This window comes from Phocoena sinus, chromosome 13, assembly GCF_008692025.1.
Source record: "Phocoena sinus isolate mPhoSin1 chromosome 13, mPhoSin1.pri, whole genome shotgun sequence".
In the NCBI taxonomy this organism is placed as follows: Eukaryota; Metazoa; Chordata; class Mammalia; order Artiodactyla; family Phocoenidae; genus Phocoena; species Phocoena sinus.
In genome coordinates, this window is record NC_045775.1 from 18,270,629 (window position 1) to 18,282,823 (window position 12,195).

Below are 12,195 nucleotides of genomic sequence, written 5' to 3' on the forward strand. Positions count from 1 at the left end.
TCTCACCAAAGCTTGTCTTTCCCAAATTAGGTGGGGATCACGGGAAGCGGTGACATAAAATGAGGCTGCAGCTGAAGCTCAGAGTGTAGTCAGCTCCAGGCTTCCCACTACTGTCCTCGCTGCTGCTTCTCTTTTCATCACAGGCCATTTCCCAACCCCCCACCTGGCTGGGGTGTGCCTTGGTGTCCAGTGGTACTTCTGGCCCAGAGTGAGCATGGGAGTATTGTCTGATCGATTAAAGCGAGGTGAGGGCTGGTGGGGGGGGGGACTCTGGGCTCCCTTGGGAGAAGGGGCTCACTGCTGTGAGGGATAGGGCAGCTGTACTCAGGAATGCTCAGCAGATGGCAGTCCCCGCTAACACTGTCACACCACATGAGTGACAAGAGTGTCAAGACTTGCAGGTTCCAATCTGTGGAGGCAGGTTCATGGGCAGGAGGAGGACTCGGACGCTGGCACTGTCATTCCCCCGAGAGAGGCCCACGTGAGCCCCGGAAGTGAACCCTGGAGCCTGGCTCTGTCCACTGTATCTAGGCTGCAAATGCACCAGCTGCTGTGGGGTCCTTTGGTGGCGACCTTGGCCAGGATCATCTGCCTTGTTGAACCCTGCCCAGCTTTTGTGGTCCAACGTCAGCTCTCCCTAACTTCCAGGCTCCATTGAGTCACTCTTTTCTGACGTCCTTGGGTGAACAGTGGAAGAAGCTGAGTTCTGGTTTTTCCACCAGCCCCATCGAGGCAGGAGTCAACCTCAGTCATCCCACATCTCCGACTATGCTCAGGCACTGGGCGAGGGGTCAGCGGATTGGGGCATTAGGCCTCCAGGCAGCCTCCAGCAGCATTCAGGGCAATGATGTTGGGGGTCCCGGCACACGAGGCCTCCACGGTCTGGAAACGTCATCTCCCCAGTGAGAGGAACACACTGTATCAGGCTTCCCAGGGGCACTACGCGATTCCACATCTCTGTTCTCTTACTCCCATCATTCCCTCTCCTGAAGTGTAGGCCATGCATTCATGCACTCGTGAACCAACAGTGATGAACACTCCTACTGTTGGCCAACACTGTAACTCAGAGACCTTGCCTTCCCTGGGCACCTACACCAGGCCGGCAGGAGCTGGGTCAGGTCCTGCCACGCGGGTCCCTGCCATCATGGAGCCCATCCACCAGTACAGGTCAGTACCAGCCCTGAAAGGCAGTGTTCCGAGGCTGTGATCCTGATGTGTGCAGGGCGAGGGGTGAGAACAAGCGAGGCATGGCAAGGCCCCGGGGAGTCCCATCCCATCATCTTTCAAATTTCCCTGACCACCTGGGATGCTGCTGGCCTATATGGCACCCTTGTGCAAAGTAGAAAAAAGGGCTCCCTTTGGATGGACAAATTAGCAAAATCAGCCCTTCCGGGCTGTCACAGCTCCACGGGTACACAGGCATCTTCGCACCGAGCACCACCTGCGGCCCCGCACGTCAACCCCTAAGTGGAGCAGGGTCCCCAGTGCCGCTCTGTAGGCGACGTGTAACTGGCTCTCCCCACGCTGACAGAGCACAACCCAGGGGCCTCGGGGGGCTTGTCGCAGGTGGAGCTTCCCAGCCCCGCGACCCGCAGGCGCTTCAGCCCATGGCGCCCCTCGCAGAGAGCTTCATCCATAAAGGATCGGGGTCCTTAGTGTTCCTCAGTCGTTGAAAGAAGCAGGATGCTGTCAGCCACCATAAAAATGTGACCTTTGAAAATTTACAAGAGCTTGGGGTTTAAAAGCTGCTGCGTTAATGATGCATCCCATTAGCATCTCATTAAAGGGAAGCAGAGAGAAGCCTGCTTGGGCCAATGATGGGCAGATAGGGCCACTCGGAGGCGCCGGGCAGGAAGAGGGCTCTCTTCGGCTGCCTCTCTGTGCTGAGTGCCATCATGTCACTGGAGCAGAAGCAAGGCCAGGAACACTGGGGAAAGGCCAGATGTCTTCGTGGCTTAGGTGATATCCTCTGTGATGGCAGTGGGAGGGGCGAGGGGAGGCTCCCTCAGCCCCGCCCTCCTCCCCACCGGCCCAGGCTGTCCTCCTGGTTGGTGTCTGTACATTCTTGAGTTGGCAGCCCCCTGAAAGGGGGGTGGCCTGGAGAGCCTTTGGTGGAATTGTGGACCTCTGGGGACGCTGGACCAAGGCGGAAAGTCTTAGTAGGAGCCAAGTTCGAAGCTGGAGGCGCAAACCCACACACGGTCCCCTAGAAGCCTCCGGAACCTGGGAACCTCGAGTTTACCTTGGGCCTGGAACCCGTCTGCAGGAGGACAGGGCTCTGGTCAGGCCGAGCTGACTCACATCAGCAGCTGCAACATTCCTCACCACCTGGGCATCCAGGCGCCTTGGCGAAGCGCACAACCCGTGTCCATGTTTTTTCTGGAGGGAGTGAAGGAAGGAATGTTCATTTCTTTTTTTCAATAAAATGAATAAAAAGTCCTGAACCGCAAGTTGCTCATAGCTTCAGGAGTTGCTAGTACCAAATAGAATGAGTGTCCTTATTTATCTTTCCTAAAGAAAAAACAACAAAAAAGGCTGCTTTCCTTCTCACAGCAGAACCTCTTTCTTGTACATAAGAACTCGCTTGTCATAGTCATGAAAGACACAGGCCGACAGCAGGCCTGTTGCCTGTTGTAGGCTCACCCCGGAGCCCTGGGCCCGCCCCAGTACCCCCTGGACCCCCTGCACCCCCAGCTTCCTTCTGGAGTGTGACTCATAGCTGGGAGCAGCCCCTCGAGGGCAGGGCTGAGTCTCAGTGACTGCCCGTCCCCAGCCCAGGGGGCCCAGTTTGGGCAGGGCCGGCCACAGAGCAGGGGCCCAGTTTACTGAAGAGCAAACCCCCTGACCAGCAAAGGCGCAAGAGAGCGAGCTGGCAGGAGTGTTTTAGAATCAAGGGCCTGAGGAAAAGTGTGCAGTTTTTCAAGTTCAGAAACTCCCCCAATTTTAGGGCAAAACCCCGAACGCCTGAAGTTTTAGAGTCTGATTACCTGCTCTCAAGCAGGAGACCCCGACCACCCCTTCTGGCGGCAGCGGCTGCTCTAAGGACCAGGCCCAGGGCCTCCAAGTTCCCGGAGCCCTTCCCCACCCTGTCAGGTTACCAGGCCTGGGTGCTGATTCAGCCAGGACAAAGGGCAACTGCAGGAGGACCCGGAAAACCAAACCTGCCTCTGGCCTGGGAGGCCTCCGGGAATTCCAGGCCACAGAGAGGGGGCTGCAGCACCCCCTACTGGCAGAAGGGGTAAGGAGACCGGGGTCTCCCCATTCAAACTTCACCCCAAAACAGGGCCCCAAATGGGACATCACACTGGCTTCTTTCCCCCCGGATGCCTCTTATTGTGGGAAAAGCAACCTCTGCACCTCTGACCCACCAGCTCCCCAAGAGCCTGGGAATACAGAGGGGGCTGCAGGCAGGGCACCCTGGAAAGTTGTCTGTTTAGAGAAGGCTGTACAAGCCACGCTTCTCTTTCCTAAGTTCCCTAAGACTATTGGTGAGTGTGGCTAGATCCCCAACCTCCCCGCCTACCCTGTCTCATCTGTCCCACAGACAGAAGTGGGGCAGAGGCCTCTGATAAGGAAGCTTGTCCACAGAATTGTTCTTTCCTCAGGAGATTCACTCTTTTCCTTTGTTTCCTGCGCTGTTCACAGAAGTGAAGCATCTGAAATGCAGGCCGGAGATAAAGTACAGCCTAATGCAATTAGCTCAGCACAGCTTATGGTGCTAATAGGATGCGCTCCCACTTCTCCCAGCAGGCCCTGATGCAGGCACTGTTTGTCATCTGCGTAAGGCATCAAAGCCCCAGTAAGTCCAAACCCCTTCCCACCTGCCAGTACTCTTCAGCCTGCCTGGTAAGGAGAGTCCCGCTGCTCAGAGATGCCCAGAAAGGGGCGCTGCCCCCAACAAGCTGGGTCACTGACTTAGCTTCCAATAGGAGGCAAAAGCACAGTGGCCTCACCTGAGAGAGGCCTGCAGATGACCCTGGAGGCTCCTTTGCCCTTCTATGACTGTCCCCAAACCTGGCTGGGTTCTGGCTACACTCCTGCAAGCTGTGGTCACTGCTCCTGGAACCATCTCTCTTGAGACTCACATCCCAGTTATCCCAGTACCAGGCCCTCCAATGTGTTTTGGGGATTTTTTTTTTGATTATAAATATTATAATGTTATAAATAATGGTAATGGCCACAGCAGAAAATTTGGCAAATACAGAGAAGTATAGACAAAAAGAATAAAAGTTTCCCTTAATCCCTTCACCCAAGAATGACATTCCTGCTAATATTTTGGGATTTTTCCTTTCTGCACATATCATTTTACATGATAAGTTTATATGCGTGTCATTTTATGTCCCGCTTTTCTCATTTAACATTATAGCGTAAGCATTTTGTCACCTCATTAGGAATTCTTAGTAAACATGATTTTTTTCTTTAAACAAGTCTTAATCTCCAAAGACTTTTTTTATTTATTTATTTATTTTACTTTTGGCTGCATTGGGTCTTTGTTGCTGCGCGCAGGTTTTTCTCTAGTTGCGGTGAGTGGGGGTTGCTCTTCTTTGCGTTGCGCGGGCTTCTCATTGCAGTGGCTTCCCTTGTTGCAGAGCACGGGCTCTAGGCACACAGGCTCAGTAGTTGTGGCTCATGGGCTCTAGGCGCACAGGCTCAGTAGTTGTGGCTCATGGGCTCTAGGCACACAGGCTCAGTAGTTGTGGCACATGGGATCTAGGCGCACAGGCTCAGTAGTTGTGGCTCATGGGCTCCAGGCGCACAGGCTCCAGTAGTTGTGGCTCATGGGCTCTAGGCGCACAGGCTCAGTAGTTGTGGCTCATGGGCTCTAGGCGCACAGGCTCAGTAGTTGTGGCTCACGGGCTCTAGGCGCACAGGCTCCAGTAGTTGTGGCTCATGGGCTCTAGGAGCACAGGCTCAGTAGTTGTGGCTCATGGGCTCTAGGCGCACAGGCTCAGTAGTTGTGGCTCATGGGCTCTAGGCGCACAGGCTCAGTAGTTGTGGCTCATGGGCTCTAGGAGCACAGGCTCAGTAGTTGTGGCACATGGGCTCTAGGCGCACAGGCTCAGTAGTTGTGGCTCATGGGCTCTAGGCGCACAGGCTCAGTAGTTGTGGCTCATGGGCTCTAGGCGCACAGGCTCAGTAGTTGTGGCTCATGGGCTCTAGGCGCACAGGCTCCAGTAGTTGTGGCTCATGGGCTCTAGGCGCACAGGCTCAGTAGTTGTGGCTCATGGGCTCTAGGCGCACAGGCTCCAGTAGTTGTGGCTCATGGGCTCTAGGCGCACAGGCTCAGTAGTTGTGGCACACGGGCTTAGTTGCTCTGAGGCATGTGGGATCTTCCCAGACCAGGGCTCGAACCCATGTCGCCTGCATTGGCAGGCAGATTCTTAACCACTGTGCCACCAGGGAAGCCCAGTAAACATGATTTTTATTGCCTACATAATATTCCATGGTAAGATGGTAGCTCAGGGAGACCAGTGCTGTCCTAATGTTTGTTTTCGCCCTGAGGTTTGTTTTCTCATTGAGTATCTAAACTAGCAAGTGAGATCCTGGAGCAGAGAGCCTGCCTGCTTCCTGCAGGGCGGAGCCGAAGGTCCCAGTGAAGACATATGACCAAGACATATGTCCCTGCCTTCCAGCCCTGCAGCAGGACCTGCGCTGTCCTCCCAGGGGCCCCAGTCCACCCCCTCCCACGTCTCCTCTGTGGAGTGGGAAGTCTGGGGCCTCGGAGGCTGGTGTGGAAGCAGGATGGGGCCCGACGGTAATGCTTTGGAGAGCCGTCGTCCCGCATGTCAAAGGGCTGGGCACATGGTGGTACTGGGCCTGGGCTGAGTACACAGTTGGTGCTCAGCACATGCCCGCGCATATTGTGGCAGCTTATTAATGACCCAAGGACTGGGGTGATGTCATTTCTCGTAGCACAGAGCGCTCGTTCCGTTTTGATGGCTCAGGTAGAGTGGGTGGTGGAGGAGGCACTGGGTTAGGTTGGGCGTCCCTGGAGGCGGGAGTCTAGCCAAGGCCACGGCTGCTGCTACTGCACCAAAACGCCCTGCGATTCTCCCGTGGTACTGGGTGTAGGGCCAGGTCTCTGCCTCTGGTCCCGTGGCTCAGGCAGCAGGAGTACTGCGGGGGATGGGCGCCAGGGCAGGACCGTTGCCAGGCTGTGCTCACCCTCCTGCTCTGCTTCTCCCCAGGCCCCCGGCATCTCCAAAGCAGACAATCAGTCCCAGGGACTCACGACCAGCATCCGGTGGGGCCAGACGCCCATCAATCAGTCCACGCCTTGGGACACCGATGAACCGCCCTCCAAACAGATGAGGGAGAGCGACAATCCAGGTGTGTAGTCCAGGGCAGACAGAGCCACCTACACTGGGAGCTGGAGGGGAGGGCGAGAAGTATCTGAGACCTCCTGGGTGCCCCAGCTCCTCAGCAGGTCCTGACCCACGGTCTGCAGCAGCCCAGAACTCAGGTTGCACTGGGGGCAGGGGGACGGGGGTGGGGCACTGGGGCGTGACTGTGTGTAATTCCCTGGGCAGTAGCTGTGTCTCTACCCCTTTCTCAAGAAAATATTGGGAAGGACAAGGGAGTGAGAGTGACATTATAGGAGTGACTCTGAATCTGCTTCGAGTTATTTTGAATAGTTAGTCATTCCTAAACCTCAGTGCTCTGATTCATACATTTCCAAAATCACCCATTCCAGTGAGGTCTTGCCTTGCCAACAGTTACATGAGAACTGAGAAGCTCCCCCGCCCCGGGGACTGGGGGTTTACCACCTTCTACGGCACCGGAGGCCTTCTTACACGGCTCTGACCATAACAAAAACCTTGCCTGCTATCTCCCTTGGATCCCAGACCTCCCATTGGGATACATAGAACACGTGGGCTTGGCCATCCACACCATAGCCCTACAGATATCTGAAGACCCCTGCTCATCCCCTCTCCAAGTCTTCTGCAGGACAAACACCCCAAGACTTCAGCCATACCCTCAAGCCCATGGCTTCCAGTCCCTTTACCTTCTTGGGAATTGTTCCTCTTTCTGCATCCTTCAGTGCCCAGAACCCAAAACAAAGAACCCACGAGTGGTCTGTAGCACCTCCTTCATTCAGCCCCTCTACCTTGATCATTGCAGCCTCACATCACTTCTGCTCTGCTGGTAGCCACGTCGCATGCTGTCTCAACAGTAAGACCCCAAGACGGTCAAGGTGGCTACTCTGACCCCTGTCCATCTCCTCACAATCTGGCTTAAGCAGCTGGGTGTGGGGACCCAAGGGCAAGACCTTGTCAATATCTTCCTGTATGACTCAGCATCTTTTAGATGCCTGCTTTTATTACTGACCTTTACCCAACCTTTCCAATATGATGTCTCCTGCAGACTTGGTCATGTGTCTTCCATATTGTCATCCAAATCATTGATAAAAAATGGTGAGCATATCACTAGAGACCTCCCTTTATGTCTCCTTTATCCTCTGGGCCATTCCCTGGCTCACGAAGCAATCACCTCTGTGGCCCTAGCTCTCTATATGTTCACCTCAGAGTTATCTGAGAGCTCGCCAGCTGTACTCTGAAGTTCTAATGCATTTTTCCAGGCTCCCTGGCCAATCCTGCAGAGGACTGGGCTTCAGATGGCATGCCTTGTGCTTAAGACACCAGGCTAGCTCACACTGATGCCACCTCCTGTTCTTCAGGCTTGGGGACAATCCCCCTTAGCAGCCAGTTCTATAATTTTGCTGGCACTGCTTCACTGACATTTGTAGGCCTCTAGTTTGCTCCAGCCTCTCTCATAATCGAAATCAAAACTATTTGTTGCACATCTATTATGTGCCTTGTTCTGTGTGTCATCTCACTGCTCACAGCAACACTACGAAGTTGGCATTATTGTCCCACTGCAGATGAGGAAACTACTCGGGGAAGGCTTTGCTCTAAGGTCACTCAGCTAGTGAGGGCAGACCCGGGACTAATATGCCAAGCCAAGCCTGGCTCTCCACCATCATGCCAAGTGGCTCCCCCTTTGGACAACTCCTCAGAGACAGTACCCATGGGTGGTTAGGGAGTCACCCCACCATCCTGGCTCCTGCCCTGCCTCGAAATTGTACTTCTGTGAGAGAGCTCCAAGCCCCACCTTCTAGCCTCTGGAGCTGGTGGCCCTGAGTACCCCTTGGTTCCCACTCTCCTTCCTCGGACTATGCCACCACTCCAGGCATCATGACAACCAAGGTGGCCTTCAGAAGACAGAGTCCTAGACCCAGACTTATTCATCAGAGGTGACCCAGATTGACCTTCCCAGTCACAGCATCTTCCAGCTTCACTCACAAGCCCACCTGGGTCACCTCCACGTCAGCTGAGCTCAGAGGGCCCTGCTCTGCCTGGTCTGGGCACAGCTGGCTTTGCATCTTAAACTGGGGTCTCAGGAGGTGTGACTGACCCCTTTGTTCAGCCAAAATGGACTTCTCTTGTTTCCCCCAGGGCTAGCCATGCAGAAGTTGCTTAGGACAAACCCTGGCCCCCCAGCAAGGCCGTGAGAGCAGCTCCCGCCAGCCGCCCCCACTGCCCCCACCCCTGGCTCTCCCTTCCTGCGCCACAGAACCTTTGCAGGGCTCCAGGCTCTGGCCCTCTCCTTTTGCCCAGCAAACACCTACTATCTTCACAATCCAGATTTCTCCCCACCTTTCTCAGACAGTGATTCTCCAGAAAGGAAGGAAAAACACCCACATCTATGGAACATGTAACGCATGCCAGACATTCTGCTAATTTGGGGAGTTTTTGTCAAATACATCTTCATCATTCAGTTCTTCCCGGGAGACCTATGAGGTGGGTGTTGCTAGTTCCATTTGACAGAAAGAAAGAATGAGTCTCAAAGATGATAAGCGACCTGCCTAGGGCTCTTAGGTAGTAAGTGGCAGAGCTAAGATGTGAATCCAGGTCTCTTGGAAGGTCTCTACTTTCTCCTCTCTACTTTGCCGCTTCTCAGCCTCTCCCTGGCAGGTTATGGTCCCCACTCTGAGACCCCAAAGCCATGGTGATCTACTCCTAAAGCACTTATTTCGTGCCACTGTAACCACGGATTCTTAGTCCATGAGCTCCCGGACACAGGCCTCTTGTTCACCTCTGTGACGCCGGCACTCGGCCCAGGGCCGGGGGCAGTCGGTGTTTGTTGAGTGAAGATGTAACCGGTGGGTGACATTTCTTCCATCTCCCTTGCAGGCACAGGGCCGTGGGTGACCACAGTGGCCGCCGGGAGCCAGTCTGCCCTGATCGCACACTCCTACGGAGTGGCCCAGCCTCCCACCTTCAGCCCGGCTGTGAACGTCCAGGCGCCGGTCATTGGGGTGACCCCTTCACTGCCTCCCCACGTGGGGCCCCAGCTCCCGCTGATGCCAGGCCACTACTCACTCCCACAGCCGCCCTCTCAGCCGCTGAGCAGCGTGGTGGTCAACATGCCCGCCCAGGCCCTGTACGCCAGCCCGCAGCCCCTGGCTGTTTCCACGCTGCCCGGCGTCGGGCAGGTGGCCCGCCCAGGACCCACCACTGTGGGCAATGGCCACATGGCAGGGCCCCTGCTGCCTCCACCGCCGCCGGCCCAGCCATCTGCCACTCTCCCCAGCGGTGCCCCTACCACCAATGGGCCCCCCACGTCAGACTCGGCCCACGGGCTGCAGATGCTACGGACCATCGGCGTGGGGAAGTATGAGTTCACCGATCCCGGGCACCCCAAAGGTAAGTCCTGCTGCCCACACGCTCCTGCGTGCCCTCATCTGTGCTTCCCTGTACGGTCACTACCACGGCGCGGACGGGAGTCTGGTTCCTGGCTTCCGTGCTCCCCAGCAGTCTCTCACTGGTTTCAATCCAGGCTCCCTGCCAAAGGCAGCCTGGCCTCAGCCCAAGGAGGCAGAGGGGAAGGTGGAGGGCAGGACAAGGAAGGCGGGGAAACGTGAATGCGTAGGAAGCGGAGGGGAGGGGAGAGCCTGCCAAGTCCAGGGCCTTCTGCCTTCAGCCCGAGCCCCGGGCCATTCTCCCCTCCGACCCAAGGCCAGGCCACGTGCAAAAGGAGCAGGCATCCTCTGCCCCTCTTAAGGCTCCCTTAGAACAGTCTCTTTGGGGGCCTTCTCCATTTCCACTCACGAGGACAGTCAGAACATGAGCTGTCTGTGTTCCCCGCCCCCACCCCGGAAAACATCTACTGCCATGCCGTGGGGTGAGAGCAGCTCAGGGGCATGAGGTAAGGCCCAGGAGCCACGCCCAGACCATCCTGAGCCAGCTGAATGTTGGTTCTGTGAGGCCCCAAGAAAGAGCACCTCCGGCCTTGGCCTTCGTTTAACCCCCCTTCCCCGAGCCCAGGGCAGTTTTCATTCAGGGGAGCTCCAAGGCAGATCCTTGAGAACAGAGCCAGGGGAAGGAAGACACCAGGATGTGGTTTTAGGTTGGGCGCCGGCCGGAGGGTCAGTGCAAAGGGCTCCAGCAAACCAGCCTCACTCCTGACGACTGTCTAAGGGATCTGGCCAGCTGGGATGAGAAAGGGAGTGGGAGGCTGAGGCTGAGGGAGTGGGAGGCTGAGGCTGGTGGGGCTTATCTGCCCCAGGCTTGTCTATCCCCTCCAGGTCCAGTCAGCCGGGCCTCTCCTCCCGCTGAATGGAGAGGGGGGCCAGCGAGCCCTGGATCTGGGTGCGGGCAAGAGGATACTTAACAGGTAGTCTGCCCTGCTGGGCATCCAGGCCTCCTTTGAAAGGGGAGTAGATGGTCTAGGAGGTGTGGATCTCGGGCATGACTTCTCAGCCTCCCTACTTACAACCACTTGAGATGGCAGAGTTGGGGGTGGGGACACCTGCAAAGCAGAGTCTTAGCAGAGCAAGGACTCCAACCAGCCATGCTTGTCCAGCCTGCTCTCTATCTTTATCCCTTCCAGCAACTTCCAGGCCTTGTCAAGCGTCCCAACACCACCAAAGCCATGTCTAGATCTCTGATGGGTTTAATTCCCAATCTGATTGTGCCCTTGACTGCCTTTGTTTGGGAAATCAACACTAGTTTTAAATGACAAAATTATAGGAAATTACATCTACATTTTGGTAAACTCTTGCTTTAAGATCTTTTTTAAAAAAAAAATTGACTAAATTGATTTTTTGTTTGTTTGTTTGAATTGTTTTGGTTAAGCTCCCTCCCCCTTTAAACAAAAACTCACTCCCAGTTTACATGCCACCAACTCTGACACTGGGCACTGGGTGTCCCGGCTGCTCCTAAAGCTGTGCCAAAGCCTGAGGCACTGGGTGGGCTTCCCTCTCCCCACCCCGTCCCACTGCCGCATCCCAGGGGGCCTCCTAGGACTGAGCAAAGGTCTTGCTTACTTGTCAATGTCAGGCATGCACCTAGGAAAAGGAGTTGTTCTGTGTAAAAAGGTAACTGGCCCAGCCGGGGCTGCTCCCTGGTTTAGGGCTTAGCACGGAGCTGGGATCCACCTCCTGGAAGCTGCCAGGCATCGGCACATCTGATCCCTGTTAAGCATCTGAGTCCCTAAGATCAAGAAGATATCGGTGGTAGAGGCAGGTCCCTGCCGCTCCCCTGTTGGCGCTGGGCCTGCAGGCCCTTACAGAGCCACACCTGTAACATCATCAGACGGCGTGAACCATCCTCTATCGCGGGCCTGAGCCCACACACAGGAGGGGAGTAAAGAGGGGGCCCCTGGTGGGGTGTGTTCTTCCAGCCCCTATGGTGTATATTCAGCACCAGATGAGGGCCAGGGATGGTATGGGCCTAGAAAGTGTTCACAGCCCCGCCTTCCGGTGACCTAGCTAGATTCCCCCAGTTCCAGCCGGTGACCCAGTGACCCACCCATCATGCCGATTTTCATAGGTTTCCGGTGAGCTGGTTGTTTCTCCAGAAATTACATTGAACTTGCTTCTCTACTTATGGCCCTCATCAGCTGATTTATCCCCTTATATTTGCGGTGAAGAAAGACAATGAAGCATGCACACACAAATGCCTCCCAACTCAAGCCTGGGTGGGTTTTGTCTTTTTTTTTTTTTTTTTAGGTAATTTCTCCTTTCATTTCTAATCTTAAAAGCCTTTATTGCTAAAGCTATAATTTGTCTGTCAGATCTAATGTCAAACAACTGCATATTTTTTTAAATAAGAAACCTGAATTTTGAAACCAAACCTTTGAAACTTGCTATGTGAGACTCATCTTCCTGACAAGACCACGAGGGTTTGGATT

At 55.2% G+C, this 12,195-nt stretch overlaps 1 protein-coding gene across 1 annotated transcript in view; it reads left to right on the forward strand.

Moving 5' to 3' along the window:
- Positions 1 to 3,726: 3,726 nt before the first annotated feature.
- The window catches only part of LOC116763986 (kelch-like protein 29), a 70,233-nt gene continuing 61,764 nt past the window's right edge, over positions 3,727 to 12,195 (forward strand). Inside the window, exons 1-3 of the mRNA XM_032652228.1 lie at positions 3,727 to 3,780; positions 6,189 to 6,330; positions 9,195 to 9,707. Of these exons, the coding sequence (XP_032508119.1) occupies positions 3,727 to 3,780; positions 6,189 to 6,330; positions 9,195 to 9,707 (709 nt within the window). The remainder of the gene's footprint in view (positions 3,781 to 6,188; positions 6,331 to 9,194; positions 9,708 to 12,195) is intronic.